This window comes from Nerophis lumbriciformis, linkage group LG08 (assembly GCF_033978685.3).
Source record: "Nerophis lumbriciformis linkage group LG08, RoL_Nlum_v2.1, whole genome shotgun sequence".
Taxonomy (NCBI): Eukaryota; Metazoa; Chordata; class Actinopteri; order Syngnathiformes; family Syngnathidae; genus Nerophis; species Nerophis lumbriciformis.
The window spans coordinates 47,172,501-47,186,368 of record NC_084555.2 but is presented as its reverse complement, the minus strand read 5'-3'; the positions used below and the strand labels follow the sequence as shown (position 1 = coordinate 47,186,368).

The following is a 13,868-nucleotide window of genomic DNA, read 5'->3' as shown; positions in this document are numbered from 1 at the left end:
AACTTCATTAGAAATTCTATAGAGTTCTATTGAGATATTCTTTAGAAATTCTTTACACTTTTCCTATAGAAATTCTATAGAACATTTTTAGCAGGGTACAACATAAATATTCCGAGCGCAATTATGTCACGTTATCGATGGGAAAATGCATTTTTAGACAATATGATTTCTCCTCCCCAATCCTCCGGGTTGGGGAGGAGATCTTGCCCCAAGTGGAGGAGTTCAAGTACCTCGGAGTCTTGTTCACGAGTGGGGGAAGAGTGGATCGTGAGATCGACAGGCAGATCGGTGCGGCGTCTTCAGTAATGCGGACGCTGTATCGATCCGTTGTGGTGAAGAAGGAGCTGAGCCGGAAGGCAAAGCTCTCGATTTACCGGTCGATCTACGTTCCCATCCTCACCTATGGTCATGAGCTTTGGGTCATGACCGAAAGGACAAGATCATGGGTACAAGCGGCCGAAATGAGTTTCCTCCGCCGAATGGCGGGGCTCTCCCTTAGAGATAGGGTGAGAAGCTCTGTCATTCGGGGGGAGCTCAAAGTAAAGCCGCTGCTCCTCCACATCGAGAGGAGCCAGATGAGGTGGTTCGGGCATCTGGTCAGGATGCCACCCAAACGCCTCCCTAGGAAGGTGTTTCGGGCACGTCCGACCGGTAGGAGGCCATGGGGAAGACCCAGGACACGCTGGGAAGACTATCTCTCCCGGCTGGCCTGGGAACGCCTCGGGATCCCCCGGGAGGAGCTGGACGAAGTGGCTGGGGAGAGGGAAGTCTGGGCTTCCCTGCTTAAGCTGCTGCCCCCGCGACCCGACCTCGGATAAGCGGAAGAAGATGGATGGATGGATGGATGGATTTCCTGAGCGGCTCGGAGACACCGAGAGTAACAAGCTGTAGAAAATGGATTCGAAAGGACAGATTTGAAAAAATAATAATAATTAAAAAATGTTTATATATATATATATATTTTATTTCTTTATTTTTTTTTACTTAACCGGATTTTGGACGCTGGCAGGCCGGATCCGTGATTCTTTAAACAAGGCACTCAACTTAAAGCTATACCTGCGGCCTAACAAAAAGTAGAGCTTTAAATTTAAATGAACTGGTGTAATTTGTAAATAAAGTTGTAAAAAAGATTGATTTTTGTTGCCATTTATTTGCTACGCACATCGTTTGGTTCCTTGTATGTATCCGTACGTTTTCAAAAATAGATACAGTATCTCTAAATCCTTAGACAATGTTTGTTTTTGTTTTGTTGTTTTGTATGTGATATTTTTAGTGACATTGTTATTGAAATAAAGACTACAAAAAAGAAAACAATGGTAACAGTACCGGCGTGCACGAACATTACTGCCGTAAAATAAGTTGGCATTGTCTTCGCGCATGCGTGGACCGTTTGGGTCTGCTGGGACCTATCAAGTAGTGGCAGTCGTATCTCGCGAGAGAACTAAACAACCAGCTCTATTTTTCTTCTTCTTACAGTCGGGTTGCAGCCATGGCTTGAAAGGTTCATACCGCTACCTACCATACTGTAGAATTTAGTGCGGGCCATAGGACGAGAAGGTGGCATGTGTTCAAATCTATGAGGTCTTGATGTTTCTCTCGCGAGATCTGACAACATCGCGTGGGAACAAAACAGGACGATGACAAAGCAAAATGGCGTTTGATAAAGACGTTAGTATATTCTTTCTAGTTTTCTGTTCCTAATCTGTGCGTACATGTACCCTTATATCATATGTGTATAATAGAGTAAACAGCGTTTGATGTATGTGTTTACATCCGGATACATTAGTCTGAGCGCACTTTGACGCTTCTCGTGCTAGCTTAGCTTGCTAGTTAGCTTAGCTTGTTAGCTGCTAACAAAGTTACCCAGAAGTTATCAACACGTCGCTAAGCAGAGATCAGATGTGAGTGTAAAGTGTTGTGATTGTGTGAAAATGTGCGAAAGAACGATAGCAGAGTACAAGGAGGAAGTTTGTCCAACAAAAGAGGAGAAGGAGCGACAACATCAACTACTGGACGCTGTTTTCAAGGAACATCAGCTTGTGTCACACAGAACAGGTTTGTTTACTTTTTACTCTCACGTGTTTACTAACTTTATATTTGATCATTAACATCCATCCATCCATTTTCTACCGCTTGTCCCTTTTCGGGAGCCTATCAGCTACATTCGGACGGACGGCGGGGTACACCCTGGACAAGTCGCCGCCTCATTGATTATGAAGATTAATTGTTTAGTGATGCATTTATTTGTTTTTATACTGTTCAAGAAAACTAGACGGATTATTAAGCATACCCATATTTAATGGCTCTAATTTTTCCATAGACTTATTAAATGCAGTTTAAGTTATTTTGGACATTTTCTTATGAACAACAAAGATGACTAATTAATTCATAAATATGTGTAACTGTGCTGCTCATACAGCTGTAACTAAAAGTAAAATTACTCATAGAATATTAATTTGAAAGAAAGGAAAGGCAAAGTGCTAAAAAAAAAAAACAATCACCCTTGTTTATGTATGAAAAACAGAGGCATGTGATAAGTGAATATTTCGCACTGATGGTCCTAATGTCCGTTGATACTGGGACCCACACTATTTATAATGTATATCAATGAAATATGTAAAGTATCAACACTGCTGAAGTTCATCCTCTTTGCTGACGATACAACCATTACATGTGCAGGTGACGACATGAAGCAACGTCTAGCCTCTGTAACTGAGGAGATGATCAAGTTAAAAACTTGGTTTAATACCAACAAATTGTCTCTGAATTTAAAGAAGACCAAAATCATGCTCTTTAGCAATCGCAAAAGTAATATACCCATCAGGATTGTTATTGATGATACACCAATAGAATATGTTCAACAAAATTCATTCTTAGGAGTGGAAATAGATGAAAATATCTCATGGAAGCCTCATATAAATGACCCGAGGACAAACGTTGCTAAGTGTGTTGGAATGATGAGGAGATGATGTCATTTATTGAACACCAATGCTCTGCTGTTATTGTATCATTCATTTATTATGTCGTATTTAAACTATTGTGTTGAAGTCTGGGGAAATTGTTATAAATCCCATTTATAGCCTTTAGTCACTCTGCAGAAAAAGGCCATTAGGATTGTGTCCAATGTTCACTACAGACATCATTCAAACCCACTATTCATGGAGTTAAAGCAACTTAAACTGCACGATGTAATTAGGGATGTCCCGATCCGATATTTGGATCGGATCGGTCGCCGATATTTGCCAAAAAATGCGTATCCAGATCCAGTTTAAAAAAAAAAACTCCGGTCCGTGTTTTCCAAAGCACTGATTTAAATAATACATTCCACTTTTCTGCTGCTCCGTAATTTCCGTTCCGCATTTTCCAGCACACCTTCAACACATCCACAGGTCTGTGGATTCTCACGCAGTTGCTTTCAGCTGCTGGCATTACACGACAGGCTCTTCTCACTCTTTCCTGTGTCTCCCTCTCACACACAGACAAGCGCACCTTCTTACACACGTCACATACTGTCACGTCATACGTCACATACGTATACGCCCTTTCCCAGCAGAGAAGTAGCAGCATGGCTAACGTTAGCTGTGATGCTAGCGCAGCCGCTAAGGTGCACGCCTGTGCAATTGCGCACTGCTCAAGCGTCCTCTGCGCACGGCAAATCTATGCCACGCACAAAATCAAATAAAAAAATAAGCGCATAACAATTTTCGACACACGGACACGACAGAGAAAACAGTTTTCGTCATCATTGTTCAAATATTGTAACGTGTGTCGAGACGCTTATCTCCATTAGGTGCCACACGTCCACACCATCAAAATGCCGAGGCAAACATTTCCACATCAACACCGTATGAAAAAAATAGTGATTTTTTTAGTTGTGATTTCCTTCTCTGCATGAAAGTTTAAAAGTAGTATATATTAATGCAGTATGAAGAAGAATGTTTTAATGTAGACACATAGAATCATCATACTGCTGTGATTATATGCATCAAGTGTTCATTCAAGGCTAAGGCAAAATATCCAGGAAAAAGTTTGTGTATCGCAATATGGCCTTAAAATATCACAATATTAAAAAAAGGCCATATCGCCCAGCCCTAGTTCAATGATGCCATTTCTGTTTGTCATGTATAATTTAGTCTATTTTGTGTTTATCCTTGAATAAACAGGTCAGTTTCTTGTTACCAACCATTGTGTATTATTCAAACTCCCCTAATTCAGCTGGCTAGTTGTTATCAAGAGTACTAAAACCCTTTTCAACATGATTCTGACAACTAAGTAGGCTAAATAACTTTAAACTTTAATACATGCTCGGATAGGCCAGTATCGGTATTGGATCGGAAGTGCAAAAACAATATCGGTATCGGATCGGAAGTGCAAAAACCTGGATCGGGACATCCCTAGATGTAATCAACTTTAAAACTGCTCAAATTATGTTTAGGGCATCCCAAAACTCTCTACCATCCAATATACAGAACCTATTCCAGGATAGAGATGCTCACCATAGTTACAGTCTAAGAGGAAACAACAAATTATATTTGCCTAAATTTAGAACAACTTTAAAATCAATGTGCATTTCAGTGCGTGGAGTCAGTCTGTGGAACAACTTAGGGGACGAGTTAAAAACCTGTTCTAACATGATTACATTTAAAAGACTGTTTAAAAAAGAAGTACTGAAGAAGTAGGAGGAGGAAAGAGAGTGATGCCCTCAGCACAGAGCGATGAGAGAGAGGTGTATGGTCAGAGAGTGTGTGTGTGTGTGTGTGTGTGTGTGTGTGTGTGTGTGTGTGTGTGTGTGTGTGTGTGTGTGTGTGTGTGTGTGTGTGTGTGTGTGTGTGTGTGTGTGTGTGTGTGTGTGTGTGTGTGTGTGTGTGTGTGTGTGTGTGTTCTGTCTCGTCTTGTCTCATAGTAACAGTGGTACTATTGTATTGTTAGTGTACTGGAGTTTTTCTTGATTTTGTTTGTATAGTATTGTTCTTGTATTATATTGTTTATGTTAAATGTGGAATGAGTGAGAGGGGTTGGGATATTATAAGCATTTGCTTCATCCAACCCCTTTTCAAGCCTTGAATAAATGTCTCTGCCAAATTGTAAAAAAAAAAAAAACAGTGTGTTGTTGTACTGTGCAGGTTTGAAATAAATAATTCAATTCAATTCAAAAATGCTACAAACAAACAGTTCCTTGATAAGTTTCCCAGGAAGTGTGTCAAACAAACATGTTGGTTGTTTTGTTCCATTTACATGTCGCAGGAGTTCCTCTAATATTATTTATTCAAAAAGAGAGGGATTAATTTGGAGAGCATTATCCGTCGTACATACATTTCTATCTGTGTTAGTAGAACCCAGTTTAAGCTGGGACCCGTTATCTTTAATCTCCTTTCTAATTTGTTAAATTTTCTTAGTAAATAATTTCATAAAGTCATCAGCTGATTTGGTGGAGCTACTGGGAGAAGTCCCTCGTTGGGTGAACGATGCTACTGTTTTAATTACATGTGTATGTATGTATGTATATTAGGGATGTCCCGATCCAGGTTTTTGCACTTCCGATCCGATACCGATATTGTTTTTGCACTTCCGATCCGATACCGATACTGACCGATACCGATACTGACCGATACTGGCCTATCCGAGCATGTATTAAAGTTTAAAGTTATTTAGCCTACTTAGTTGTCAGAATCATGTTGAAAAGGGTTTTAGTACTCTTGATAACAACTAGCCAGCTGAATTAGGGGAGTTTGAATAATACACAATGGTTGGTAACAAGAAACTGACCTGTTTATTCAAGGATAAACACAAAATAGACAAAATTATACATGACAAACAGAAATGGCATCATTGAATTAGGGCTGGGCGATATGGCCTTTTTTAAATATTGCGATATTTTAAGGCCATATTGCGATACACAATATATATCTCGATATTTTGCCTTAGCCTTGAATGAACTCTTGCATATGATGCATATAATCACAGCAGTATGATGATTCTATGTGTTTTGATTGATTGATTGATTGAGACTTTTATTAGTAGGTTGCACAGTGAAGTACATATTCCGTACAATTGACCACTAAATGGTAACACCCGAATAAGTTTTTCAACTTGTTTAAGTCAGGGTCTATTCATGATACAGATATATACTATCATCATAATACAGTCATCACACAAGATAATCACATTGAATTATTTACATTATTTATAATCCAGGGTGTGGAGGGGGGCGCCGGATGTAAGTGTCAAAGACAACTAAAATAGTTTGATATGAGAATAAATCTAAAGTTAAAATATAGGGTAGAAATGCACCCATTTGCAGGAAATGTAGTCTTGATTTTCAACATTTTCTTTCAAGGCTTGCATGTCTACATTAAAACATTCTTCTTCATACTGCATTAATATATGCTACTTTTAAACGTTCATGCAGAGAGGGAAATCACAACTAAAAAAAATTACTATTTTTTTCATACGGTGTTGACGTGGAAATGTTTGCCTCGGCGATGGTGTGAACGTGTGGCACCGAATGGAGATAAGCGTCTCGACAGACCTTACAATATTTGAACAATGATGACGAAAACGGTTTTCTCTGTCGTGTCCGTGTGTCGAAAATTGTTATGCGCTTATTTTTTTATTTGATTTTGTGCGTGGCATAGATTTGCCGTGCGCAGAGGACGCTTAAAGCAGGCGCGCACCTTAGCGGCTGCGCTAGCATCACAGCGAACGTTAGCCATGCTGCTACCTCGCTCTCTGCTGGGAGAGGACGTATACGTATGTGACGTATGACGTGACAGTATGTGACGTGTGTAAGAAGGTGCGCTCTCTGTCTGTAAGAGGGAGACACAGGAAAGAGTGAGAAGAGCCTGTCGTGTAATGCCAGCAGCTAAAAGCAACTGCGTTAGAATCCACAGACCTGTGGATGTGCTGAAGGTGTGCTGGAAAATGCGGAACGGAGCTTAGGGAGCAGCAGAAAAGTGGAATGTATTATTTAAATAGGTGCGTTGGAAAACACGGACCGGAGTTTTTTTTAAACTGGATCTGGATCGGCATTTTCCCATGCCTTGCCGATACGCATTTTTTTGCGAATATCGGCGGCCGATCCGATCCAAATATCGGATCGGGACATCCCTAATGTATATATGTATATATGCATGTGTATGTATGTATATATGTGTATATATATGCATGTGTATGTATACATGTTAGTTGAGCTCATAGGACTAGATAGTACAATCCCTCAGATTGATCAGCACATAGTGTTGAGTGGGGGTTTGGGGGGTTAGGGGCAAAAACCCATTATTCCCACTTCCAGAGATTGCCATGATGTTGTGTATTCTGTTGTTTTTACACAGAAATGCAGAAAACAGAAGTAATTTTTCACCAGGTTTGTGATGGTATTTGGGATGTGAAAGATGTTGAAGGCGGTCCAGATGAGAGAACGAGGGACGGATCCGAAAGCATTGGCTAGGTCTAGGAATAAGACGTGCAGGTCTCTTCCTTCCCTCTTGGCAGATTGGATTTGGAGCCATGTCATGCTCGTATGCTCCAAGCAGCCTGAGAAACCAGGTATTCCAGCTTTCTGCACGGATGTATCAATCAAGCTATTTTGCTTCAGGTACGTTGTTGTCATCCTTTTAGCAACGATGCTAAAGAAGACCTTCCCTTCAACGTTTACCAGGTTGATCTGCCGGAATTGATCAATGTTTGAGGCATCTTTTTCCTTGGGGATTAACACTCCCCCAGCTCTGCGCTACACTTTTGGGATGGTTTGCTTCGTCCACATCACCTTTATCTGCCTCCACAGAAAGCGTAAGACATTTGGGGAATTTTTGTACAGCTGATATGGAACTCCATTTGGTCCTGGAGCTGAAGCTGCCCTTGACTTACTCACTGCTTCCTCAACCTCGCTCCACCTTGGGGGACTGTCATCCAGCTGGTGTTTTGGTTGAGGTATTGGTGGCATGTCTGATGGTATCTCTCTCTGTTCGAATCTTTGAATGTCTGTGTGAGTGGTTTTCAGGTGGTCTTCTAGTTCCAGTTTCTTACACATTGCTACTGGAATTTTGGACCACTCCTCTTTTGCAAACTGCTTCAGGTCTCTCAGATTTGAAGGGTGCCTTCTCCCAACTGCTGTTTTTAGATCTCTCCACATACGTTCTTTAGGATTTAGATCTGGACTCATCGACGGCCACTTCAGAACTCTCCAGCGCTTTGTCTTAAACCATTTTAGTGTGCTTTTTGAACTATTTTTTGGGTCGTTGTCCTGCCAGAAGACCCATGACCTCTGACGGAGACCCAGCTTTCTGACACTGGGCCCTACATGATGCCCCAAAATTCTTTGGTAGTCCTCAGATTTCATGACGCCATGCACACAGTCAAGGCATCCGCTACCAGAAGCAGCAAAGCAACTCCAAAACATCTGTGAACCTCCACCGCGTTTGACTGTAGGGATTAGAGATGCGCGGTTTGCGGACACAACCGCGGAGTCCGCGGATTATCCGCGGGTCGGGCGGTTGGAATAAAAAAAAATTAGATTTTATCCGCGGGTCGAGTCGGGTCGGGCGGCTGAAATAAAAAAAAATTAGATTTTAAATAGATTCAGGCGGGTGGCAGTTAAACCAATTCGGAAATATATATACATAGTTAAATGTTGTTACCCACATACGAAAAACGAGCAGGCACCTGCAGCACGCCACAACAGAAGAAGAAAAAAAAAAAGAGATGGCAACGCCGGCAGCAAACGTGGTACGCGACAAACTAAAAAAGGGAATACTAAAGACCAGGGGGAAAAAAGGCCAGAAAAGTTCAGCGTGGACTCGTTTTTATGAGGTTGTAAATCAGGATGATAGTAATGCTGGCTACGTGATTTGCAAGAGCTGCGACGCTGTTTATGTCTACGACAGTCACAAAACCGGGACATCTAACATGGTGCATCACATTTGTGCAAAACCCCGAACCTCCACAAACACCCTGAGCATGAGCAGTTTCGTCCGCCGTGATCCCAGAAGAGTGCCACAGGATGTTAAAACAAGATAGAACGCAGCTGCTTGCAGCAGTTTGAGTGGCGCGAGCGCGCTTGGAGGTGCACTCAGCGCGGCTCCCAGATGATTGAACTATGAACTAGGTTTACAGCATATTAAATACATTTGGCAACAACATGCACTTTGAGAGTGCAGACAGTCCAATTTTCATCAATTAATATATTCTGTAGACATACCCTCATCCGCTCTCTTTTCCTGGGGGTCTGGCGGCAAATTTCTTTGACTTTACCGTTGGAAATGCATCTGCTTTGAGTGTCGCAGGATATCCACACATTCTTGCCATCTCTGTCGTAGCATAGCTTTCGTCGGTAAAGTGTGCGGAACAAACGTCCAATTTCTTGCCACTTTCGCATCTTTGGGCCACTGGTGCGACTTGAATCCGTCCCTGTTCGTGTTGTTACACCCTCCGACAACACACCGACGAGGCATGATGTCTCCAAGGTGCGGAAAACAGTCGGAAAAAACGGAAAATAACAGAGCTGATTTGACTCTGTGTTTGAGAAAATGGCAGATTGCTTCCCGATGTGACGCCACGTTGTGACGTCATCGCTCCGAGAGCGAATGATAGAAAGGCTTTTAATTCGCCAAAATTTACCCATTTAGAGTTTGGAAATCGGTTAAAAAAATATATGGTCTTTTTTCTGCAACATCAAGGTATATATTGACGCTTACATAGGTCTGGTGATAATGTTCCCCTTTGTGTGTGTGTGTGTGTGTGTGTGTGTGTGTGTGTGTGCGTGTGTGCGTGCGTGCGTGCGTGCGTGCGTGCGTGCGTGCGTGCGTGCGTGCGTGCGTGCGTGCGTGCGTGCGTGCGTGCTTACATTCGATTAGCCTAAAGATTCACAACTGAACCTTATGGATTGAGGGGGCTGTAACTGGCTTAGCCGAACCGGCAACTTCTCGAACCGGATATCTGGTTGCATCGGTTTATCGTTAACAATCCTACTTGTTAGAACGTGAGATTTTACTGCTGTTTATTTTGTGTTTTTTCTTGACTTTTGTTTTTGTCTGATGTACGGTATGGTCGTGACATCTTGAATGTCAACGTGGTGATTGATCCGAGACATTGTCAGAACATATGGTGGTGCAGGACAATGTCAAGTGGGGACTGAGCAACGCTGGACTTTTCTAAAACATGTGTTTGTATTCTTGTGTCCTGCAGATGTCTGTAAAGAACATCTTCTCCCTGAGCAGCAAAAGTGGACCTGCGGGATGGAGCAGGGAAAACCAGAGCGCCCCCAATTTAAAGAGGAAGAGGAGCCACAGCCCCCCCACTTGAAAGAGGAAGAGGAGTCACAGCCTCCTCACATTAAAGAGGAAGAGGTGGAGAAACAGACCACTCACGTTAAAGAGGAAGAGGAGGAACATAGCATTAGTCAAGAAGGAGAGCATCTTGAAGGACTGGAGAAGGTTGATGTCACCAAGATGCCATTGACTGATGTCACTGTGAAGAGTGAAGATGAGGTCAAAGGTGAAAGTAAGGAGAAGAGAGAGGTGGAGCCTTCAAGCAGCAGCTCAATTCAACACATGAAAACAGAAGCTGATGAAGACCACTGTGGAGGATCACCAGCAGACAAGCTCTTAGCTCCACTGTCAGATAGTGACGACACAACGTCACACTCTTCTGACACTGATGATGACATGTCATGTCACACTGACGTCACACACTATAAATGCTCTCACTGTGGCAAAACTTTTAAATATCATAGTCGTTTAAAAATACACATCAGAACGCACACTGGTGAAAAACCATTCATGTGCTCAATTTGTAGTAAAAGATTCTCCCAGAAAGAACAATTGAAAACCCACATAAGAATACACACTGGTGAAAAACCTTATTCCTGTTCAAGTTGCAACAAAAGCTTCGGAGAAAGGGCAAAACTTGCACTACACATGAGAACGCACACCGGTGAAAAACCGTACATGTGCTCGATTTGTGGTAAAAGATTCTCTCAAAAGCATCATTTGAGAGCACATGCAAGAAAAAGCACTGCTGAAAAAACGTTTTCATCTTCAACCCACGGTAAACATTTTACTCAAAATACCGATTTGAAACCATATATGACTCCACACACTGAAGACAAACCATTCATGTGCTCAGTTTGTAAGAAAAGATTTTCCCGAAAGGAACATTTGAAAATTCACCTAAGAACACACACTGGTGAAAAACCATATTCCTGTTCCAACTGCTGGAAAAGCTTTGGAGAAAATTCCAAACTTATATTACATATGAGAACGCACACTGGTGAAAAACCATATTCCTGTTCATGCTGCAACAGAAGCTTTGCCGGCCGATCAGCACTTGTAAAACACATGAATCAACGCACTGGTGAAAAACCTGTTGTCTGCTACGTCTGTGGTAAAGGTTTTGTACAAAGTCAAGATTTGAAAGACCACATGGAAATGCACGCTGAGAAAGTGTTGAGTTGCAGTGCGTGTGGTGAAATATTCCTTTCTAAGGACCAATGTAACAAACACAAGTGTGCTGGTGAGAACAGCAACAGCAAATGAAGCTGCAGATTTTCTAACAACATCACCACATATAACACGTGACATCATTGTCGTGTGTAACGTTATCCTGTTTAATATGTTGCTACCATTTATAGGTTTGAATATTTTAGATGAGGGATTTTATTTCAGTCTACTCCATGCATTAATATACAACATTGTGTAACATATTTATAAAGAACAATAAGTAATTCGATGGAAAAGGTGGAAATTGAAACATCAGTTTATTTTATATCCATTTTATATTGACTTTCATTCACTTTAGAAATGTAAACCGTACAAAACATATTACTTACAATAAACATAAGGATATCCATAATTCAGTCTTATGCTGATACAAAACGGGGTTTTTCAAATCTGTTTTAAATGTATGGAGTGTTTCCATATTTTCACTTCTAATTTTAAATGATTGCATGGATGAATTAATTTATGTGACATACATATTTGTTTTACATGCCTTTTTTTGTGTACACATAAATCACTCTTAGTTCAAATGTATTGATTCACATCTGGACCACTTCTGGAAGCATATTATGTACTCTAAACATCATTTCAACACATTTGTGTTCTACAAGATCATTTATTTTTCAAATGTGATTTTATGAATCATTGGTTGAGTCATGATACGACATTCCATTATTATTACGCTCTTGTAATATAAATATTGCTTTTGTGATTGTTTTATATGTATGTCCCCAGACATTTATTCAATAAGCAATGTATGCTTCAACAAAAGTTGGATACAATAAATGTAGTTAATATTTGTTGTATTTTGTTCAGTTTAATATTGCAGATGCTTAATATTTGATATTTTGTTGTTTATATGTTTTATATGTAGTTTACAGCTCCTAGGAGTGATGATGAATTCTAAAAAAGTCAAATGCCCTGTCAAATATCACAACATATTTGAACATATATTTGAATTTGATCACCTTTAAAAAAGGCTGTCTAAACTTGTTCTAGATGCGATTTTAGTCAGGGCTCGAATTTAACCGCGACAATTGCCGCAACCACCCTGGTCATTTGCCGTAATGCCCGAAAAAATGAACAGCATTTGCCACAAGAACATGCCGTGTCCGCCCTTGACTTTTTACTTGTTAACGGACTAGATATTTAACGGTAAACGGTATATTGATAATTTGCGATAAAATCCCAGACGGTTAGTAATACCGTCTAAATTTTTAATTACCAAAAACCCGTCATTTATTAATGCATTTCAGGCAACACGAAGTCGGGACGCATGCGCACTGGCGTAGTTTGATATTCATTGTGGACTAACTACACGTACTTTGCTCCGGAAATTTCCCCTCAGAGTAAACGGAGCCAAGCGCTTGGTTTAACGTAATTTTCTCTCGCTTCCCGGCGTGCGTTTTAGAGCGCACTGCTGTGTTTAGATGGAGACAGGTGTGGACAATGTTGGAGACAGACGCACTAGTCCCCACACTAAAAGTATACAGCGAAGGAGAAAAACTATTTGATGTTGCTTTTATTTTCTCAATACAGCGTCCATCAACTGTTGTGACAGTTAATGAGGTAGGGAATCATGCAGCAGGTGATGTGTCGTGAACGTTGTCACAACTTGTTTTATAAAGTATTTCGTTTGTTGACTGGGATGCTCACTCATCCTATATTTAACTGCAAACTGTATCAGTGTTGAAATAACATCAATACTAGCTAAAATGTTTTGTCATTTCATCGAATTGAACGCAGGCTGTGAAGATTGTGTATTCGATGTGAGAGGTATCACTCCGGGTTTTGTTGTTGTTGTTGGACAAACTGTTGTACTGAACCACAAGGAGGCGTTGGAGAAGAACAAAGCTTGTTTTTTTAGACTTCATCTTCATTAGTCAAACTGATTTGTGTTTTATTTTGATATCAAAAAGTAAACGCCTTGTTTCTGTTTTTACATTACTTGAGTTTTTTTCATGTCACAAAGGTACTACTTTAAAAAACATTCACGTGACACAGCATTTAGTTAATGTTTTATTGTGTATAGTTACTTCCCATACGACATATTTCTGCTCAAACTCTTAATGGATCTGTCCCGATACATCATCTACTGCTGAACTTAAAAAACAACAACTCTGTCCATCAAAAAGTATAAATAGAGTTAAACGCATCATGTAATAAAAAAAGCTGACAAGTTGATATTATTAAAGAATAAAAAAAACCTAATATTTGTATTTAGATATATGGATAACGTTTATCTATAGTCTTTTTATTAGACATTACAAATGACATGATGGTATTACGTTCACACCCCAACATTGCTTCACTTAACAATCAGTAATCATGATTTCAATATTGATAACAATAATCTTGATTATTACTTTGGCCATA

At 40.5% G+C, this 13,868-nt stretch overlaps 1 protein-coding gene across 2 annotated transcripts; it reads left to right on the top strand.

Moving 5' to 3' along the window:
- Positions 1–1,405: 1,405 nt before the first annotated feature.
- On the top strand, positions 1,406–12,292 carry LOC140678994 (uncharacterized). Of its 2 annotated transcripts, XM_072913698.1 has the most exons (3): positions 1,406–1,668; positions 1,943–2,055; positions 10,183–12,292. In XM_072913698.1, the coding sequence occupies exon 3, from the start codon at positions 10,233–10,235 to the stop codon at positions 11,529–11,531; it is 1,299 nt and encodes a 432-aa protein (XP_072769799.1). In that variant the 5' UTR covers positions 1,406–1,668; positions 1,943–2,055; positions 10,183–10,232; the 3' UTR covers positions 11,532–12,292. The 2 variants fall into 2 exon arrangements, with proteins under 2 accessions (XP_072769799.1, XP_072769798.1); XM_072913697.1 differs by having other exon boundaries at positions 1,406–2,055.
- The last annotated feature ends 1,576 nt before the right edge of the window (positions 12,293–13,868 follow it).

Bases quoted from the DNA above. Each gene is read 5' to 3' on its own strand.
- LOC140678994 (XM_072913697.1), top strand. From the start codon at position 1,932: ATGTGCGAAAGAACGATAGCAGAGTACAAGGAGGAAGTTTGTCCAACA. The intron at 2,056-10,182 runs GTTTGTTTACTT...TGTGTCCTGCAG, and splicing joins GCTTGTGTCACACAGAACAG to ATGTCTGTAAAGAACATCTT.